Source organism: Manis pentadactyla, chromosome 1, assembly GCF_030020395.1.
Source record: "Manis pentadactyla isolate mManPen7 chromosome 1, mManPen7.hap1, whole genome shotgun sequence".
Taxonomy (NCBI): domain Eukaryota; kingdom Metazoa; phylum Chordata; class Mammalia; order Pholidota; family Manidae; genus Manis; species Manis pentadactyla.
Window position 1 is genome coordinate 11752778 of NC_080019.1, and position 17299 is coordinate 11770076.

The 17299-nt window shown below is 48.7% G+C and overlaps 1 protein-coding gene across 2 annotated transcripts in view; it reads left to right on the forward strand.

Moving 5' to 3' along the window:
- The window catches only part of LOXL2 (lysyl oxidase like 2), an 86543-nt gene that overhangs the window by 15317 nt on the left and 53927 nt on the right, over positions 1 to 17299 (forward strand). Inside the window, exons 2-4 of one of the 2 annotated variants that reach the window (XM_036888859.2) lie at positions 9767 to 9866; positions 10636 to 11049; positions 16885 to 17060. In XM_036888859.2, coding sequence (XP_036744754.1) covers positions 10695 to 11049; positions 16885 to 17060 — 531 coding nt within the window. In that variant the 5' untranslated portion in view covers positions 9767 to 9866; positions 10636 to 10694. The remainder of the gene's footprint in view (positions 1 to 9766; positions 9867 to 10635; positions 11050 to 16884; positions 17061 to 17299) is intronic. The other variant, XM_036888858.2, reaches the window with a different exon arrangement.

Sequence of the window (17299 nt, forward strand, 5' to 3'; positions counted from 1 at the left end):
GAGCTTGTTTTAGAACCAGCATGGAGAGGTACATAAGGTATCAGATGACCATCAGATCAGATCAGCCAGTATGGATGGAGCAGGCCTGGAGCAGAGAAGACACACCTGGACGGGGTCACAAAGCATGTATTTGGAATGTGCTCTGCAGCCAAGCATTGGCTGGTAGTCATGAGAGGTCCAGGAGGAAGCATTTCCGAGATGTAGTGGCCGACTCAGGACTGGGGTTCAGAGAAGGAGGGATTAGCCCTTAGAAAGGCAGACCAGAGAGGCAGGGGGACACAGGTATTCTCACTGAGAACTTTTAGGACTTCAGTGGAGTTATAAAATCTTGGAACCAGAAAAGTTCTTAAGATCATTCATCCAGTGCCTAAGAGGGCAAATGCCCAGTCCCATGGCACTCATCACCAATCTGTGCCAGAACTCTCTTTGCCTCTTGAGTCTTGATGCCACTCAGCACCCTTAGTAGCCACCAGCAGCTGGTTGAATTTGACATGCAAGTGGGTATCTGCTTCCTGCCCTGTCCTAGCCCACCCTCCTCATGACAGATGAGGACCTAGGGGCCTGGAGTGGCAGGGATTCATTAAGACAATGTAAGAGACTGAGAGCCTGAGCTCTTGTCCTGGCCCCTGGCTGCCTCTTGGTGCCCAGCACAATGCTTCCACATCCTCTGCAAGCTGACTTCAGCCAGAAACTTAGTGCCTGGCCAAGACACAAAATGAGAACAGACAGGGTCAGGGGGAGGCAGCCTAGTATAAGGGATAGAATAGGAAGCCAGGATACCATGGTCAAGACTAGGCTCTGCCAAATACTTGGCACCATGGGCCAATCCATTAAATTCTTAGTCTACATCTCTTTTATCTGTAAAGTGAAATGAGATGGACTGACTCTGAATTCCCCTCCTACTCTGAAGTTCTTCCCATCCACCTTTCTTTCCTAGCACCTTTCAAATACTGTGTTCCAAACACTTCCTTCCTGTCCCTGCATTAGTTGCTTATTTCCACAACTACTGCTTTAATCACATCCACTGCTTTAGTCCAAATTTCTCCGCCTTTTCTTGTCCCAAGCCACTTTCCTAACCCACTCAAGGCCATCCTCCTCCCATAGCTTCTACTGACCTTTGTGCTTAGCGGGGACGAGTCTCAGATTGGGAACCAGAGATAGAAATTGTGTTCTCTGTCCTTTCTCCCTTAACTATGTGACCCTGGGCATGGCCCTCCTCCTTTCAAAAGGCTCTGTGTGGTCTTCGTGGCTGTAACCTTCTCTGATTTTGCTCTCACTCAAACAGACATGCCCATAGTCTGGACCCACTGATTTAATGCTTGAGCAAATTCTCTTCTTGTAATACTTCCATTCCAGGAAGAGAGATAGGACTAATGCAGGAGACAATGGAGATGAGTAAGGACAATTTACATTCTAGATGGGGTGATAGGCCCACTCCCACAATGTGAGCGCCTCCCATGTCACATCTCTCCCAGAGCACCTAGCTCCATATGGTTATATAATAGCTCAGTTAAATACTCAGTAAGTGTTAACAGTATTACTTTTCATTTACACAGCACATCTGTAAAGACTATTAACTGAAAGGAAATGAGTCATATAACTAGGAAGTCATATAGACTGTCCCTCTGTTCATGCAGAAAAGGAAGACATGGTTTTCTGCATCCAGTCCTTATTTATCACATTCCCTGGAAGGATCAATGCAGAGAGGGCGCTTTCATTGTAGAGGCTACCAAACTCGTGAAAAACCCTGCAATTGTTCAATGAAAAACGACATTTCTCACCTGCTCTAATGTTCCTTTCTGGAAGGAACATGTGTGTAAAACAACACTATATAGTAATGGCAAAAGGCAAAGGGAGTTGTTTTTGTTTGAAGCTTGGCTACAGCCTACCACCCCGTCTCCTCTGAATTCTCACAACTGGAGATTCACAGCTAAACTGGAATTTAGGCAGATCCCAGTAATTGCTTTATATGGTAAAGCTGGGACTGGGGAGACAGGCCTGGGCCGCGGTGGGGCTCCCACCTCTCAGGGAAAAGTGAGGATGAGGTAATCGAGCTTTCTTCTGCTTTGCCACTGTTTACATTAGATCATACGTTGATCACAGGTCGGAATCCACGAGTTCATTTAACAGAGAAAAAAATCTTAAGAAGGGGAAATGATTTTCTAGGCTAGAGCCCCAGCGGGCTGCCTGGTGCTTTTTGCCAGCGCCTTTGTGGGGTCTCTGCTGTTCAGAAATAAATCTGTGGCTGTTGTCCCCCATCAGCAGGGCCTGCGGTTTGCAGGGTCTCCTTCGCCCAGGAATTAGTTGGGGTCTACTCTGAACTATCCTGCCCAGTCCAACCCAATGTTAATAAGCGCTCGCTACGAGCCAGGCATTGGGCCTAGCGGCTCGGGCGACTCCCGGTTCATCAAACAGCAGCCGCTGCACGTGAGAAATGTGAGCAGATGGGGGACGTTCGTCCCCAAGGGGCGCGGCACAACCAGGCCCTCCCAGCCCGCTCGCAGCCAGGCCCGCGGGGTCAGCGGCGGGCAGCCGGCCGGGGCGCGGAGCTAGCGCGGCTGCCGCGAGGCCGGTTGGCCGAGGCCGCCGAGTCGGGGAGCGCTCCCCGCCCGGGTGCCTCACCACCCGGAACCCCGCGAGCTCGCACGTCCGCATCAGCCCGAGGGCGTCCGGGCCGGGGCCCCTGGTTGGCCGGAAAAGTCTCGCGTGACTTCGCGGGACGCAGAGCGCGGGGGCGGCTCCCGCGGGGCTCCGGCGTCCGCCCGCTCGGGGCGCGCGTCCCCAGCCGCGAGGCTGGCCGATGACCTTCCGGCCGCCTCTGCTCCGCTCAGCCCCCGGGGGTGCTCGGTGTTAGCCGGGTCGTCGCGGCGCAGCGGCCCAGGCGCGGGCTATAGTCGTAACCAGGGGCCACTCTGGATGAATTCCCGGCGCGCCTCCCGCCGCGGCGGGATTGAGCCCCAGCTCCGGGCAGGGCCTCTGGTCTGACGGCGGAGGCAGAGGCGGCAACAGGGCGGCTGGCGGAGAGGACGGGAGACGCCGGGCCTTTGCTCTCCATGCACCCAAGCTCCGCTTTGGACGTGGGCTTCTACCGGCGGTTTTCCTTCCTGAGGGGTGGATGGCTGCCAATGAGAAAAAATGCATCTTAGAAAGCAGTAAGGGAAAGAGGAACATTCACTAGAAAAAGTGATAAAAAAGTAAAATAAAGAGATAACCTCCCCATCCCCCCAAAAAGAAATACAAGTGGCCAAAAAGCTGGGAGTGGGGGAGAAAAGGTTAACCTCACTATAGCAGAAGTGCTAGTTAAAACAAAATGCTACACTTTGTTGCTTACCAGATGGAGAAAGATTTGAAAACGTCACAACCAGAATTTTTGAGGTTGTGGGGAAACATATAGTGGCTGATGTGTAAATTGACAGTCTTTCTGGAGGGCAGTTAATACAGTTTTGCAAAAGCGTTGATTTTTTTTACCAGCCCTTTGACCCACCAATTTTACTTTTAGGAATATATCCCACGACTGGAAAGTTTTAGCTAAGGAACAGTAAAAAATTTAGTGATAAGATTATTCAATCTTACAGTGTATAGGATTGAATACTGTATGATAAAAATCTTTTACTATAATAGTCAATAAGGCATAATGTTTGCAAAGTACTGTTAAGTGTGAAAAAGTTTGCAAAACTGTAGAAAATGATTACAGTTTTAAAAGGAAATGTGTATGTACAGAAAAAAGGCTGGAAGGAATATACACGACACACTGTTGGTAATATACCTCCAATGGTGGTGCTGCAAATTGTTTTTTATTTGTATGCTTTCTCCAGATTTCTGCCACCAGCTAGTATAACTTTTGCAATAAGGGGGAAAAAAGCCCAGAAAAGCTATTTTTAAAAGAGAGTAGCATCTGGGTCTAATATTTTACAATCCCCCAGAGCAGGGAGTAGGAGAAGGGCCCACAAAAGAAGCAAAAAATCCAGGAGCACTTTTCTAGAACAGATTTAGGAGTTGAACTCTGGCCAGTCCCCCAGATTGGAGAATCTAAGAAGACGGGTGGAGCGGTTTATAGATATGCAAACCCAGAGGTAAATATTTCTTTTAAAAAATTGCAGCACCACGTATTTTTTCCATTTCTGAGATGAATAGATGACCCGGAGGCCTTTGCAGCTCTCGTGTGAGGAGAGCTTGGGGGTGGTAGGCAAGCGCTAGACTGGGATAAGCAGCTATGGGCCACAGAGCATAGCGGTGAAGGACACAGCCCAGGTCAGCCTGCTGCCCTCGAGCAGATCCTGGGTTGCCGCTCAACACTGGTGCAACCTCAGTCAACTTGTCAAACCACTCTGTGCCTCATTTTCCTCCTGAGGATAATGTGTTTACCTCATTAAGCGAATTAACGCGGTAGAATGTTGAGAATGGTGTGTTTTAAAATGTAACTGGGTTTTGTTTGGAGCAGGTATGGTAAGACGTAGACATGGAAATGACTGTCATGAAGAAAGAAGTTTAAGCCCCCAGGTCCCTAGAAACAAGAGGCATCGTATGCCATGCAGAGCCATATGGGAAAACAGCAGAGTTGGTCAGGGGCTGAGGGGGCATGGGAAGCCGGGGGCGGAGCCTTTATTGTGACCTTCACAGGAGGGAATAGGTGAAGTGGAGTAAGAAGGCTAAGTAGGTTTGGATTGGTTGGTTGCATAATTCCAGCTCACCCTGGGGTACAGAGGCTGACTCTAATAGTCTGGTACCTGGCCCTGCTGTCATGAGGGCAGAGGGAACTGGCCCAGAGTGTGAGATCTTGATAAAGGAGGTGGTTGGGAGGGTCTGGCTCTGGATTTGTTGGCTTGCATATGAAAAGTAGGTGAATCTTTTATCATCTCTAAGAATTCTTAGCCCAGGGAAAGGTAGCCTCTCTCCAGGGACAGCAACATCCCAGATGTCAAAAGAGCAGAAATACCGAAAATAAAATGTCATGATTGATGCACAGTGCCGCATTTAGGAGACACTCTATTATGTTAGCTTCATACTGGTTTTAGCACTGTCATTCTTTGTGACCTTTGGCAAGTCATGGACTTTCTGTCTTAAATTCCTGTAAAATGAGGATATAGAAAGAAGCATTACAGAAGAACAAAAGACCTTCCTGAATTCAAAGTCAGGCCATCCAGGCTCAAGTGGTTCAATCCATGACCATTCACTGACTTCCTGTGGGCAAACAGCAATGTAGCGACACCATCAATGTCATGTTAATGCTGATCAGCACCACAGAAAGAAAACATTGCTTTGCTGTCAGGAAGCCTCCCATTTACCAGGATCTTAAGAAATGTTTGTTGAATGAACAAATCGAGTTGTTACTGTGACCTATGTGTAAGTTAATAGCAATGTATTTTTTTCTTTTACATCATTTTTAAATATTGGGAGATATTCTAGTTCTTATTTTGTTATTGGTTTATAGCTTAATTCTACCATAGTCAGGCAACATTTCTTTGAATGTGGTGTGACTTGCTTTATGACCCAACTCAGGGTCTGTCTGGGTAAATCCTGCTTGTAGGCTTTAAGCCCATCTGTCTTCTGTAGTTGTTGAGTACAGTTGATGGCAACTTCTCAGTTAGGTCACACTTGTCATTCATATATTCAGTACAAGGATTTTTTTGTCCACTTCTTCTGACAAAAGGGGCGTAAAACTTCCCACTATAATTGCAGATTTGCCAACTTTTTCCTGTTCTGTCACTTTATACAGATTGGGCCTATTATGCAAATTGAGAAGTAGTATCAGTGGATTTGACTCTTTCATCTTAACAAAATTTTCTTTTTGTCTCCAGTAATGCTTCTTGTCTGGAAGTTGACTTTGTCTGACTTGTACCAGCTTTTCCTTTTTTTGGTTAATTTGTGCACGGTATACCTTTTTCCATCCCTGTACTTAAAATATGTGTGTCTCCTATAAGAAATATGAAGTAGTATTGTTTGGTTAAATCCATTCTGACAATCTTTGTCTTTCACTGGCGTCTTTATTTCATCCAGTGTAAATACTGTTGTATTTTACTACTTCTTCCATTTGTGACAACTGTTCTATTTCTCTGCTTCATTACTTTACTTCTGCAGTAATGAGATATTTTTAAAAATTAATTCCCTCATTTCCTCCCTTTAGTACACTGCTTGTTCTTTTTTTTTTTTTTTTTTTACTATTCTTATGGTGATTACTGTAAAGATTACAACATGCATCTGGCTAAGACTGTTAAGGCTTGCTACAGTCTAATAGAAAGTAATACTTACACTACTTTGCAGGTAATGCAAAAAACTTGCAACCCTTTCCCTATAATACCCCTCTGCATTTTGTGCTATTGTTGTTATGTATTTTATTTGAAACCCCACAAGACATAACTGTTTTACACAGTTGCTCTTCATATAGATTTAATCACATAGCTTCTCCTTCCTTAACAATCATTCCTTCCTGCTTCTCCATACTAAGATTTAGGATTATTTTTCCTTTGGCCTAAAGAGCTTCCTTTAGTATTTCTGTTTGGTGGCTCTTCTGATGACAAATTCTCTCTCTTGTTTGTCTGAAATGCCCTCATTTCACCTTCATTCTCCCCAGTGGGTACAGAAGTCTAGGTTGACTTATTTTTTTCATCTCTTGGAAAATGTCATGTGATTATTTTCTTTGTTAGCTTGTCCAGCTGTTTTATTGTTGCTTCTTTGAAAGTAATACTCTTTTTATACTCTGGCTACTGTTAATATTTCTCTTTGTCTCACATTTTTCCAGGTTGGATTTTATGTGCCCAGGTGTGGTTTTCTTTGTAAACTATACTGCTTGGGCTTGATATTTTTCATCAGTTTCATCTATTTCTTGGCTATTATCTCTTCAAATATTTCTTCCACACATCCTTTCTCTCTCCTTTGGAATTCCAATTATGTGGAGTTAGACCTTTGTAACATTGTTGGAATTCCAATTATGTAGAACATAACTCTGTGCCCTGACTTTTAGAAGTTAACCCTTCAGAGACTCCCACCTGAAGGCCTTGGTGGGGGTCTGTGGAGAAAGTGAAGGATTCTCACCTGGCCCTGGGGGAGGGAGGCATGTAGTGCCCACACTACACACGTGTGGGCAATACATTGTTACTGACTCTGTAAGAGCTCCGCCAGTGCTTTAGACGGCTGCAAGGCTGTGGGGCTGCATGGCTGCAGGAGAGCAGAGGCTGGAGTGGTGGCAGGGCCCAGGACAGAGACTGAGACGGCTGCAGGCGTGGAGAGGCCCAGAGGTAGAGACAGGCTTGCTGCATGCACACTGGCTCTGAGTGGATGGGATTCTAGTGATTGACCTGCCACCGTGGGAATACAGTTGGGTATAAACCCTTCTATCCCAAGAACTTTCCATTGTCATTTTTCAGTCTCACTGAATCCATAGTGAACTTCTCAGGGGCCGAAACCCACTGGCAAGACAAGGTCTTTGACAGGGCCCTTCCTCTTCGGCAGGTCCTGAACTCCAGTTTTTGTCTGCTCAGTCCTGGGAGGCTGCCTAGAGCTTTGCTTAGCTTCTGTCGGCCGCGGCCTTGGAATCAGCCTGTGCCTTAAGGGGAAAAGCAGACGCAGCTGCCAGGCTCACATCCCACACTGCCCATCTCTCGGGAGTCTCGGCTCCTGAGCCATTGCTGCCTCCACAGCTCTCTGGTATCCTCAAATACATGTTCCTAGTATTTTATCTACCTTTTCCAGTTGTTCTTGGCAGGAATGTTTATCTAGTACAAGGTAGTTGGCCACAGTCAGAAACACATGATACTCTGTGGAAATGACAAGAGCTGGCTTCTTTCTGGAGTCTGGCGTGATAATGGTGTAATGCGCACACAAAGTGCTATTTTAAAGGGAATCAGAGAAGACCTTCATTCTGATGAGGGACACCTGGGAAGGTTTTCTTGAAGAATGGAAAGGACTGTGACATATTTCTTTGGAGGGAAGGAGATAGGGTGGGGATGGAGGCACACTGATTGAGATGGAAAACTTAACCCAGGTATAGATGATCAGATGGGTGACCTGTGAGGGGACGGAGTGAGGGCAGGGACAGCAGCTAAGAATGTATGGGTGGGAAGGCTTCTCTGTACCAGGTGGAGTTCGGACATCATTTATACATGCTGATGGATCGCTGACGTTTTGCTGGCTTAGGAGTGACTTGTTCTGGCCCTGCCTGCACTAACTGCAGTGCCTGTGAAGTCCTTCGTCCTCTCTGGCTCTTGGTGTTCTCTCTGACAGAATAAGAATCCCATTCCCTGCCTCCTTCACCCACACCAGGTTCCAGTGAGGAACAGATGAGCTCATGGATGCAGACGTGCTGTGACGGGAATGAAGCATGGCCAGGGCCCAGGAGTGCTGGGGCCTTCAGAGCCATGTCACTAGTGTGTCACGCTGTGGTCTGAAGGACATCATTGCAGGAACCCCACAGCTCTCTCCCCCCGTTTGTGAGTTACAGGATGAAGGTGGTTGGATCTCCAGGGAAACTGGAGGGCCTTCAAAAGTCCTCAGCCCTGGCTGTCCCCTGAACACTGTCCCCTCTGCCCTGGCAGGTATCATGGGGGACTGGCACTGCCTGGGCATCCCAACAGGGAACTGCCTCTCTCCAGATAAGACCACCCATCCTGGGAAGCTCTGGGGCAGGTATCTGGTCCTCCCTTGATGGTGATGTACCATGAGCTGAGGGATACGATTAACCACCCCCTCTGTACCTGGTTAAAACAGAATGTATCGTGCCTCCCATTAGCTACCGTTAGCTTCCCCCATCAGGTCCTGGTCTTGTTTTCAGGGCCTCACATTCAGTCTACTTCTTCCATGAAACACACCCGTAGTGCCTTCCTCTCTGAATTATGGGAGCACCAAGGCACATGAGCTAAGTATTTATCTCTTGTTTTATGACCTCATCTAGAATTTTTGGAGGTAGGCTCCTCCTGGGTATAATGACCACATTCTTGAAAATTTAACGTTTTTATTTAGCAAATGTAGTATCTGTTATGTGCCATTCATTCAATCTTCATAACAATTCTGTGAGCTAAATGTAATCATCCCTATTTTATAGGTAGGAAACACAGAGAAGCTAAGTAGTTTGCCCAGTGTCGCCCAGCTGTATTATCAGAATGAGAACTCAAACCCAGACTATCTGGCTTGAGTCTATGCTCCCCCAATTCTGCTGTTCAGACCACCCTTGCCTGGTGACGGGCCACACAACCATTCTCCTGTTTACCACAGAGAGCTTCATGCCTCCTCTCTGTGCAAAGAGCAGGCTGGTCCCAGCCCCCTGTACCTCTCAGGGACAGAAACTATGAGAGGGGATGGAATTGTTACCAGGGCATCCTTGGCTTCTCCAAATGTGACAAATGCGGCTCAGGACTGCTCTCTGTGGCTGCTGTTTGCAGAACCCACAGTTCAGCTGAGGGCAGGCCTGCGAAAAAGCTTTTCAGGGGGCTTTGCCACTGACCTCCTCAGTCATGCAGAGGGCAGGACATAATGAGATCGGGGGTGTGGGTGGACAGCATGCTGGCGGGTCTGAAGGCTGAGAGCCTGAAAGCAGAGCCATAGGATGTGTGGACAGAAAGGAGAGCAGCTGGTGAGCAAGTAGAGATAGAGCCACCAAGCCTCCTCGTGTTATTCTCAGCACCTGGAAGAGGCCATGTCCATCCAGGTCGAGGGAGGAAAGACATCTTGCAGGGGAGTGCCCGACCTCTCAGTGCAGCACTCGAGTCCCACCTTTCACCAAGGGCTCAGTCCCTGGAACCAACTCGGCTTCTCATTCCATAAGCATGCCCAGGAGCCTACAGCATTTACTCTGGAGGTGCCAAAGAGTGAGATACAAATCCTGCCCTAGGACGTCTGTAACCTCCTTGGGGACGTGGCAGCTTCTGGGAAAGGTGAGAAGGCTAGCTAGATAATGAGCCTCCCAAGGAGGCCTGGGAGCAGAGAACCCTGCAGGCAGCTTCAGTGAGGATGATTTGCAAAGGAGGTGGGATCTGAGCTGGGCCCCAGAGGGAGAGGTACAGAGGTGGGGAAGAGGAGCAGTGTGCAGGTGCCCTCGGCCTGCCCTCTCCCCCTGCTGCCCTCCCTCTGCACCATCCTGCAGCCTGGATGCCAACCCATACAGACTCCACCAACAGGCTTGGTTTCAGTTGGGTTTGCCCAACTGGAGGCACTAGAAAGCAGTTGGAAGACTGAGGAGGATGGGGCCAGGTATTTATCCCTTGCGCCTGTTGCTGTGGTTGGGCTCCAAGACCCTTCACTGAAGCCACAGCTCTGCGGCTCCCGCGCCCTGCCTGGCCCTCGAGCCTGGCATGGCTTGGAGACGGCTTTCCTCCCGGCCCTGGGTCGTAGGCAGGCCTGCATTCGTTCTGTGAACTCTGCTCACCTCTCCAGAGATAGCCGTTCAAAAAACTCTGCTCAAATTAAGTTTGAGTGTGCTGCTTCCTGCCAGGAACCCTACTGAAAAGAAACATTTCAGAGATACGGGAAGATGGGTGGGCTAGAGAGGTAGGAAGTCGTAAACCTGTCTGGCTGAAGTGCAAGCGGGGAGGGGGGTGAGAGAGGAGATGGGCGTCTAGAATGGGAAGAGCTCTAACACCCAACAAAGGCAAGTGAAGCCCCTGCCGCTCTGCAGCTGTTACCTGCATCTCTCGCCTCCTCCAGGGAACGCCTGCGTGTCGCCTGTCACCGGCCCCATCAGCCCCTCCAGCCAGAGGCCAGGGATGGCGAGGCGGGGAGGCGCCCGCCTGTGCGGCCGTCTGGCTGTGCTCGCCCTTCTTCCCTCGGTGATCCTGGCGCAGTACGAGAGCTGGCCCCACTATCCCGAGTACTTCCAGCAGCCCGCCCCCGACTACAGCCGGCCTAGGGCGCCCTCCGACGTCGCCAAGATCCAGCTGCGCCTGGCGGGGCAGAAGAGGAAGCACAGCGAGGGGCGCGTGGAGGTGTACTACAAGGGCGAGTGGGGGACCGTGTGCGACGACGACTTCTCCATCCACGCCGCGCACGTCGTCTGCCGGGAGCTGGGCTACGTGGAGGCCAAGTCATGGACCGCCAGCTCCTCCTACGGCAAAGGGGAAGGTAAAAGGCTCTGTGCTTTGGAACCGAGTGTGGTGTCCTGGCAGCCCCGGGAACGGCCTAAGTGCGGTAAAGGAAGCTGCCCCTACAGTCAAGTATGAATTCCTGGTAATACTCCACGTGGGCAGCCTCCTGTGCCTGTGCTGGAAGGTGGGAGCAGTGGGGTTCTGGGAGGGGTGCAGTGACCACCCATCCTGCTCTGCCTGGGACTTTCCTGCTTTTAGCACTAAGTCTGGCATCCTGGGAAATGCCTCATCCTGGGCAAACCCCACGGGTTAGTGACCCTAGTTAGGGGCTGAAGTCAGTCTGTGCTTACCTTTCCCAGCCACGTGCCCTGCCTGGGGGCCACATCAACCAGGACAGGGGGCGCCGTTCTCCCAGTCGCCCCCTGGAAGTGCCTTTTGCTCTTTCTCACAAAGGCTGCCCATAGGCTAGGGCTCCCTGACTCCCCCCACGTCCTGCCCCGTGTGGGTACACGCTTCTAAACTAAACTAACACGCTGCTTTGGGCTTGGCCATCCTGTGAGCACAGTTGCTCTGGTCGGCCTATTCTTTCCTCCTCTGTTAAGTCCAAGTCAATATATTAAAAAGTTTTTTTGGTTTTTTGTTTTGGTAGGAGCTTTGAGGGAGGCAGGTGTTGGAGCCCAGAAGCTAGAGCTCATCCTGGTGCTCTGCTAACCAGACCTAACTGACCGTATGCTCCATTGGAACACACTTACCCTTTCTGGCCTCAGTTTCCCCAGCTCCCCAAGAACTTCTGAAACTCTCATAGTCTGTGGTCTTCAATAGAAAAGTAGATAAGGGTGAAGAAGATAAGTAGGAAAGCAGAGAAGTGGGAAAGTAGCTAAACCAAGTTAAATTAGCAAAGGCTGCAGAATTAAAAAAAAAAAACCCGGGTGCGAAGAGGATTGGTAAAAGAAGGGCAGCTCCTCTCCCAGCTGAGCTGCTGTGCTGGCCTCTACATGTGTCTGACTGCTGGACTGAAGCCGAGGTGCCCACACTCTCATCCTGGACTGGTGGATTAGTGCCACACTGACGGGATAAGATCCCCTGCGGGGGCTTAAATCATGACATTCTCGGTCAAAGTCTGAGATGGAGTTAGGACTCTGTAGCTTTGGAAGCCTCCCAGGTAATTATATACATAACCAGGTTTCAGAGCCATTGAAATAGATCATTGTTGGGGTCTCCTCCAACCCTTGCTTTCTATTATTCTAGAAATTGTTAAACAAAGGAAATCCCATCTCATACATGCCTCACCTCCGTGCAGTTGAGTATGTCCTGTTAGAGTAACCGGATCAAGAGCCTGCCCCTGGAGTAAATGGTCTCCCAGGCTGAGTCGGGTTCCTTAGCAGTGAGGAGAGTAAGAGCAGCGAAGATGCGTCAGCAAACGGCTGCACTAAAGCCCACCTCTTGTCTTTTTACACAGACTCTGGACACTTCATTTTCCCACTTCTGCAATTATTCTGCTAGCTGAATGATCCAGGGCTTACATCAGATCTGTATTTTCTATTCCAGGCTCTCAAAGCCTAATTATTTTATAATAAATACTTTCCAGTGACTGTGGGGTTTTTCCAGGGACAACCTTCTTTTATTTCTACCCAAACTTAAAGTTTACCTGTTAGCAGATAATGTGAGTGTGGTTTTTCCCCATCCCGTGTTTACCTGCCCAGGAGCGGGCACAGGGTGGCTGCAGGGGTGGGTTACTGGCTCAGACTTTGTCATCCAAGGATGATGAATGGGGTTGGAGGCAGGGTGGAGGGGACTTCAAGGGGGTAGAGGGAGTGTGCGAGGAAGCGATTAAGACAGTGGGCCATGGAGCCCAGGCTGCCTAAGTAGAAAGGTCTGTGGGAAGCTGCTAGGGTCCCTGGGTTGCAGGTTGCGATTACAGTCTGTGAAGCAGTGTGCTAGGAAAATGGGGAGGGCATGGGGGTGCACAGCAGAGGAGTTGAAATGGAGATGGGGAGGAGGTGTGATCACTGGTGATGGCAAGATCTAAGCTGTGGCCATGGGAGAGCAGCCGGCCCAGGATGGAGGAAGGTCATTGGAGAGAGGGGCTATAGTGACCAAGAGGTCAGAAGGACAGGGAGGGTCATCTGTGTAGATGTTAAAACTGTCAAGACTTAGGAAGGGAAAAGTGTCCAAGAAAGAGAGGGAGAAACAGATGCTAAAACAATTTTAAACTGTCATATCTCCAGGACCTTAAGGATTATGCTGTCTATATAAACTGGCACTTGGTTTACATCATGAGAGGTTTTTAAAATATATATGATCACAAATAAATTTCATCAGCATGGGTTTATGATTTGTAGCACTGGATACATGGTGGTCACTCAGAAAATATTCGCTGCCTACTCGTTTTGATTTGGGAGAATATTAAAAGCAGTTGGCAAGCAGAACTTGGCATAGTGACCAGAGGAAGTGACCAGTGCATTGGCATGTGTTGCAGCAGGGTCTAACCCACGTGCACTCTGTGGATGCCCTGAGGATGCCCCTCCTGGAGCGCACGCAGTCTGGATGATAAAGTCTGAGGCTCTGTGGCTTGGGCTGTAGTGATGAAGCCTGGGAGAGCACCCCACACACACCCCAGGTTTTCCAGCCTGGCCTGTCAACAGACCTCCTCTCCCAAAGCATCTCTGAGTTCAAGAAAACCATGGGCCCCTTTAGAAGGTTCTAGAAGGGCAGCTTCCCCATTCCTTACTCTCTGGATGGGGCTCACAGCAACCTGAACCTAAGGAAGATCCTAACTTGAACAATTTCCATTGCCTCAGCAGCCCAGAGGAATGTTCTGGCATTCAAACAGAATTTCATTTATGATCTTTATCTTCCAAATGGTCTGGTAATTTATTTAAACTCTCCTCCTTTCAGCAGGAGAAGTTCATAGAGTAAGTGAGTGGAAAGAGTAAAATGAAGTTGTGCTTCTGAATGACTGGCTTTTTGTGTCCAAAATTTGGATCCCATCTGTGTCCCATGGGCCACTTTCCTAACAGCTCTGAGAAGGCACTTGTTGAACTCTACCCAGAACCACCCTACATTCCAAAATCAGAACCAGAAGCTGGGTGCTTTGGAATCAGGACAGTCTAGTTGGTAGGCATTGAACATATAGAAAAAAAAAATTGTCATGAAATCAGGCCAAATAAGTACACCATGCATGGTGATGCTATTTTGGGAGGAATAGAAACTTATGTTTCCACCATCTAAGAAAAAATAACCCATGGCACTATGTAGAGGGCAGGGCTATCGGGGTGGGTGACTGGAATCCACTTCAGAAAGCAGCTCTTGGGCACATTAGCTCCCATTTGTGCGCCAGGTGCTAATTTCACATGTTCCTTATCAAAACGTAAAGTGGCCCTGTAGGATCTGTTTTCCGGCTCTTCAGGGTTCCTTTAGCCAGCGCTGTCCTGCTTCCCATCCCTCTGCAAGGGCCTTTTCTCTCATTGCAGAAGGAATAAGGGTTCTGCTTCCTTTCATCTCTCTCTCTTTGGCAACTTTGCTGTAAAACGTTCTAAAAAAGAGGCCCCACTTCAGGGGCAGAGGGTCTTTTCCGTTGCTAGTACTTCGCGAGCCAAACACTGGTTTGTTGTTGAAACAGCATCGATTAGGGAGCATATGTTTCAGTGGAGCTTGACGGCTTGGAAACACAGCCAAATTGCGAAATCAGTTGGCAAACCTCAGTCCAGATGTTTTCAATAAGCCCTTTGTTCCCCACAATGCGTCTGAGGCAGTTGCTCTCATTTGAGCCCTGACTGCCTTCACAGTGGGCATGTTCACCAGGGCCTCGGAATCAGCAGACCGGCCCCACATCCTCCCCAACCTTGGAGAGTCCCAGATTCTCCTTGATTTTCACGTCTCTACAATGGGAATGTTTTTATCTGCTTCTTCCTTGCTCCATGGAAACAACATTGCTTCTCTGACTTAGTGGAAGGAGGAGGGAGAAGGAGGTGGAACATGTACTAAGCAATTGCATTATCTTATTGAATCTCCACGGTGACCTGTTTGCTGGGTGTCAGTGCTCTCACTTTAGAAATGGGAAACAGCCTGGGTTAACTAGCTGGCCAAGTCATTTCATGCCCAAGCCCAAGGCAGAGAGAATTTGAACCCAGGTTATCTGACTCCACTATACTAGAGAGCCCTTCATGGAACCAGGAGAAAAATGAGAGGTTTGATTTTGTAGTGGTGTTTATAGAGATCACCATTTGAAAGCCCTCCAGCAGTTTAACCTTTAAACCATCTTTAATTGTGGTAAAATACCCGTAACATAAAATACGCCGTCTTAACCATTTTTCCACGTACAGTTTGGTAGTAGTGTACATTCACACTGTGGTGCAGCCCACCTCCAGACCCTTCTTCATATTCTCAGACTGAAGCTCTGTTCCCAGGAAACAACCACTCCCCTTCCCCCTCCTGCAGCCCCTGGCAACCCCATTCTACTCTCTGTCTCTGTCTCTGAAGTTGATTACTCTAAGAACCTCATGTAAGAGGAATCACGGTTTTTGTCTTTTTGTGACTTATTTCGCTGAGCATAATGAACTCAAGGTTCATCCATGTTGCAGCATGTGTCTGAATTTCCTTCCTTTTTAAGGCTGAATAATATTCCAGTGTATGTATAGACCACAACTTGTCAGGGAGCCCTTGGGTTGCTTCCACTTTTTGGCTATCGTGAATAGCATTGTAATGCACTTAGGGGTGCAAATATCTCTTTGACACCCTGGCTTAAGTTCTTTTGACTGTATGCCCAGAAGTGGGAATTGCTGGATTGTGTGGTAGATCTCTTGTTAACTTCTTCAAGAACTGCCATACTGGTTTCCATAGCAGCTGCTTCATTTCATATCCCCACCAGCAGTGTACAAGCATTCCCGTGTCTCCACATTGTCACCAACACTTGTTACTTTCTGCTTTTTTGGATAGTGGCCACCCTAACAGGTGTGAGGTGGTATCTAATTTTAATGAAGCTTCTGGCACTTGGCACACTGAGTACTCAACTTAGTGCAAATCAGGGAAAGGCACAGGAGGTGAGCAGAATTCCACAGGGCCTCCAGGCAGACTGCCTAGCTGCAACCAAGCTCTGCCTTCACCTGACTTCTGAAATGTGAGAAGGCGGCTCTGTGGGGTGGTCCTGCAGAATGAGGTGTCCTGTCTGCGCCAGAGCTCTGCATCCGTGAAGTGGAAGCGGTGATGCTTCCTGGTCCTCTTCCCTGTGGTATGGGGAAGTCAGGGAAGTAATGGATGTGAAAATGCCTTAAAAATACCAAACCCTGAGTTGCAGGGTAGCTTAGGTGCTCCCTGAGGGGTCAGAGTTCAGCGTTTGCTGAGGATGCAAGGCGAGTCTGGCTTGTGCCACAGTCAGTATAACTAAAATAATCTCTGCCATTGTCGTTGCCATTTTTGAGTCTCTATGGGCCAACACTAACCCAGACAAGGGCCGTGTAACATCTGCAATCTGCACACAGCTCGTGTCATGAGTACCCCAGCTTTTCTGAGGAGATAAAGAGGCTTTGACCAAGGTCATACAGCTAAGTGGCTGAGCCAGAATTCAAGCCCAGCTTAGTATCCAGTCTGCTCTTTCCCCCGTACAGTGTGACATCCAGGCTCAAATCTGACTTCTGTTCAAATCGTGTTCAGTCTGCCGTGTCCCTAGATGACACATCAGCTGCCTACTCTGGCAAGAGAATCGTAACTATATGAACGATACACAATACTTTGACTTAGGAAAAATCAATTGATGACTACACACAGCTGCCAAAATTAGAGCAAAATTCTCTTCCTATGTCTAACATCGGCGCCCCCAAACACACAAACCTATTTTGACATAGCGCTTGGTTTCTCTCTTTGCCTCCTTCAGGGCCCATCTGGTTGGACAATGTCCACTGCACTGGCAAAGAGGCGACCCTTGCAGCCTGCTCCTCCAACGGCTGGGGTGTCACCGACTGCAAGCACTCAGAAGACGTGGGTGTGGTGTGCAGTGACAAAAGGATTCCTGGGTTCAAATTTGACAATTCGTTGGTCAACCACATAGAGGCAAGTCGTGTGTTCTTGATGTTTCTTTCATGTAAGTGTTTTCCTTCTTCCATGAAACTCACTCCTGGCCTACTGACTCCAAGAAGTGTGTAAGCACTATGGAGGGGTCCCAGACCAACCTGATTTTGGGTGGGGGCAGTGGAGGAGAGGATTTCTGGAGAAGAGGATACCATCGTGGGGGAACAGGGGAGGGCAAGGGCACTCCAGACCCACAGAGCAGCTTGGGTAAAGGCACAGAG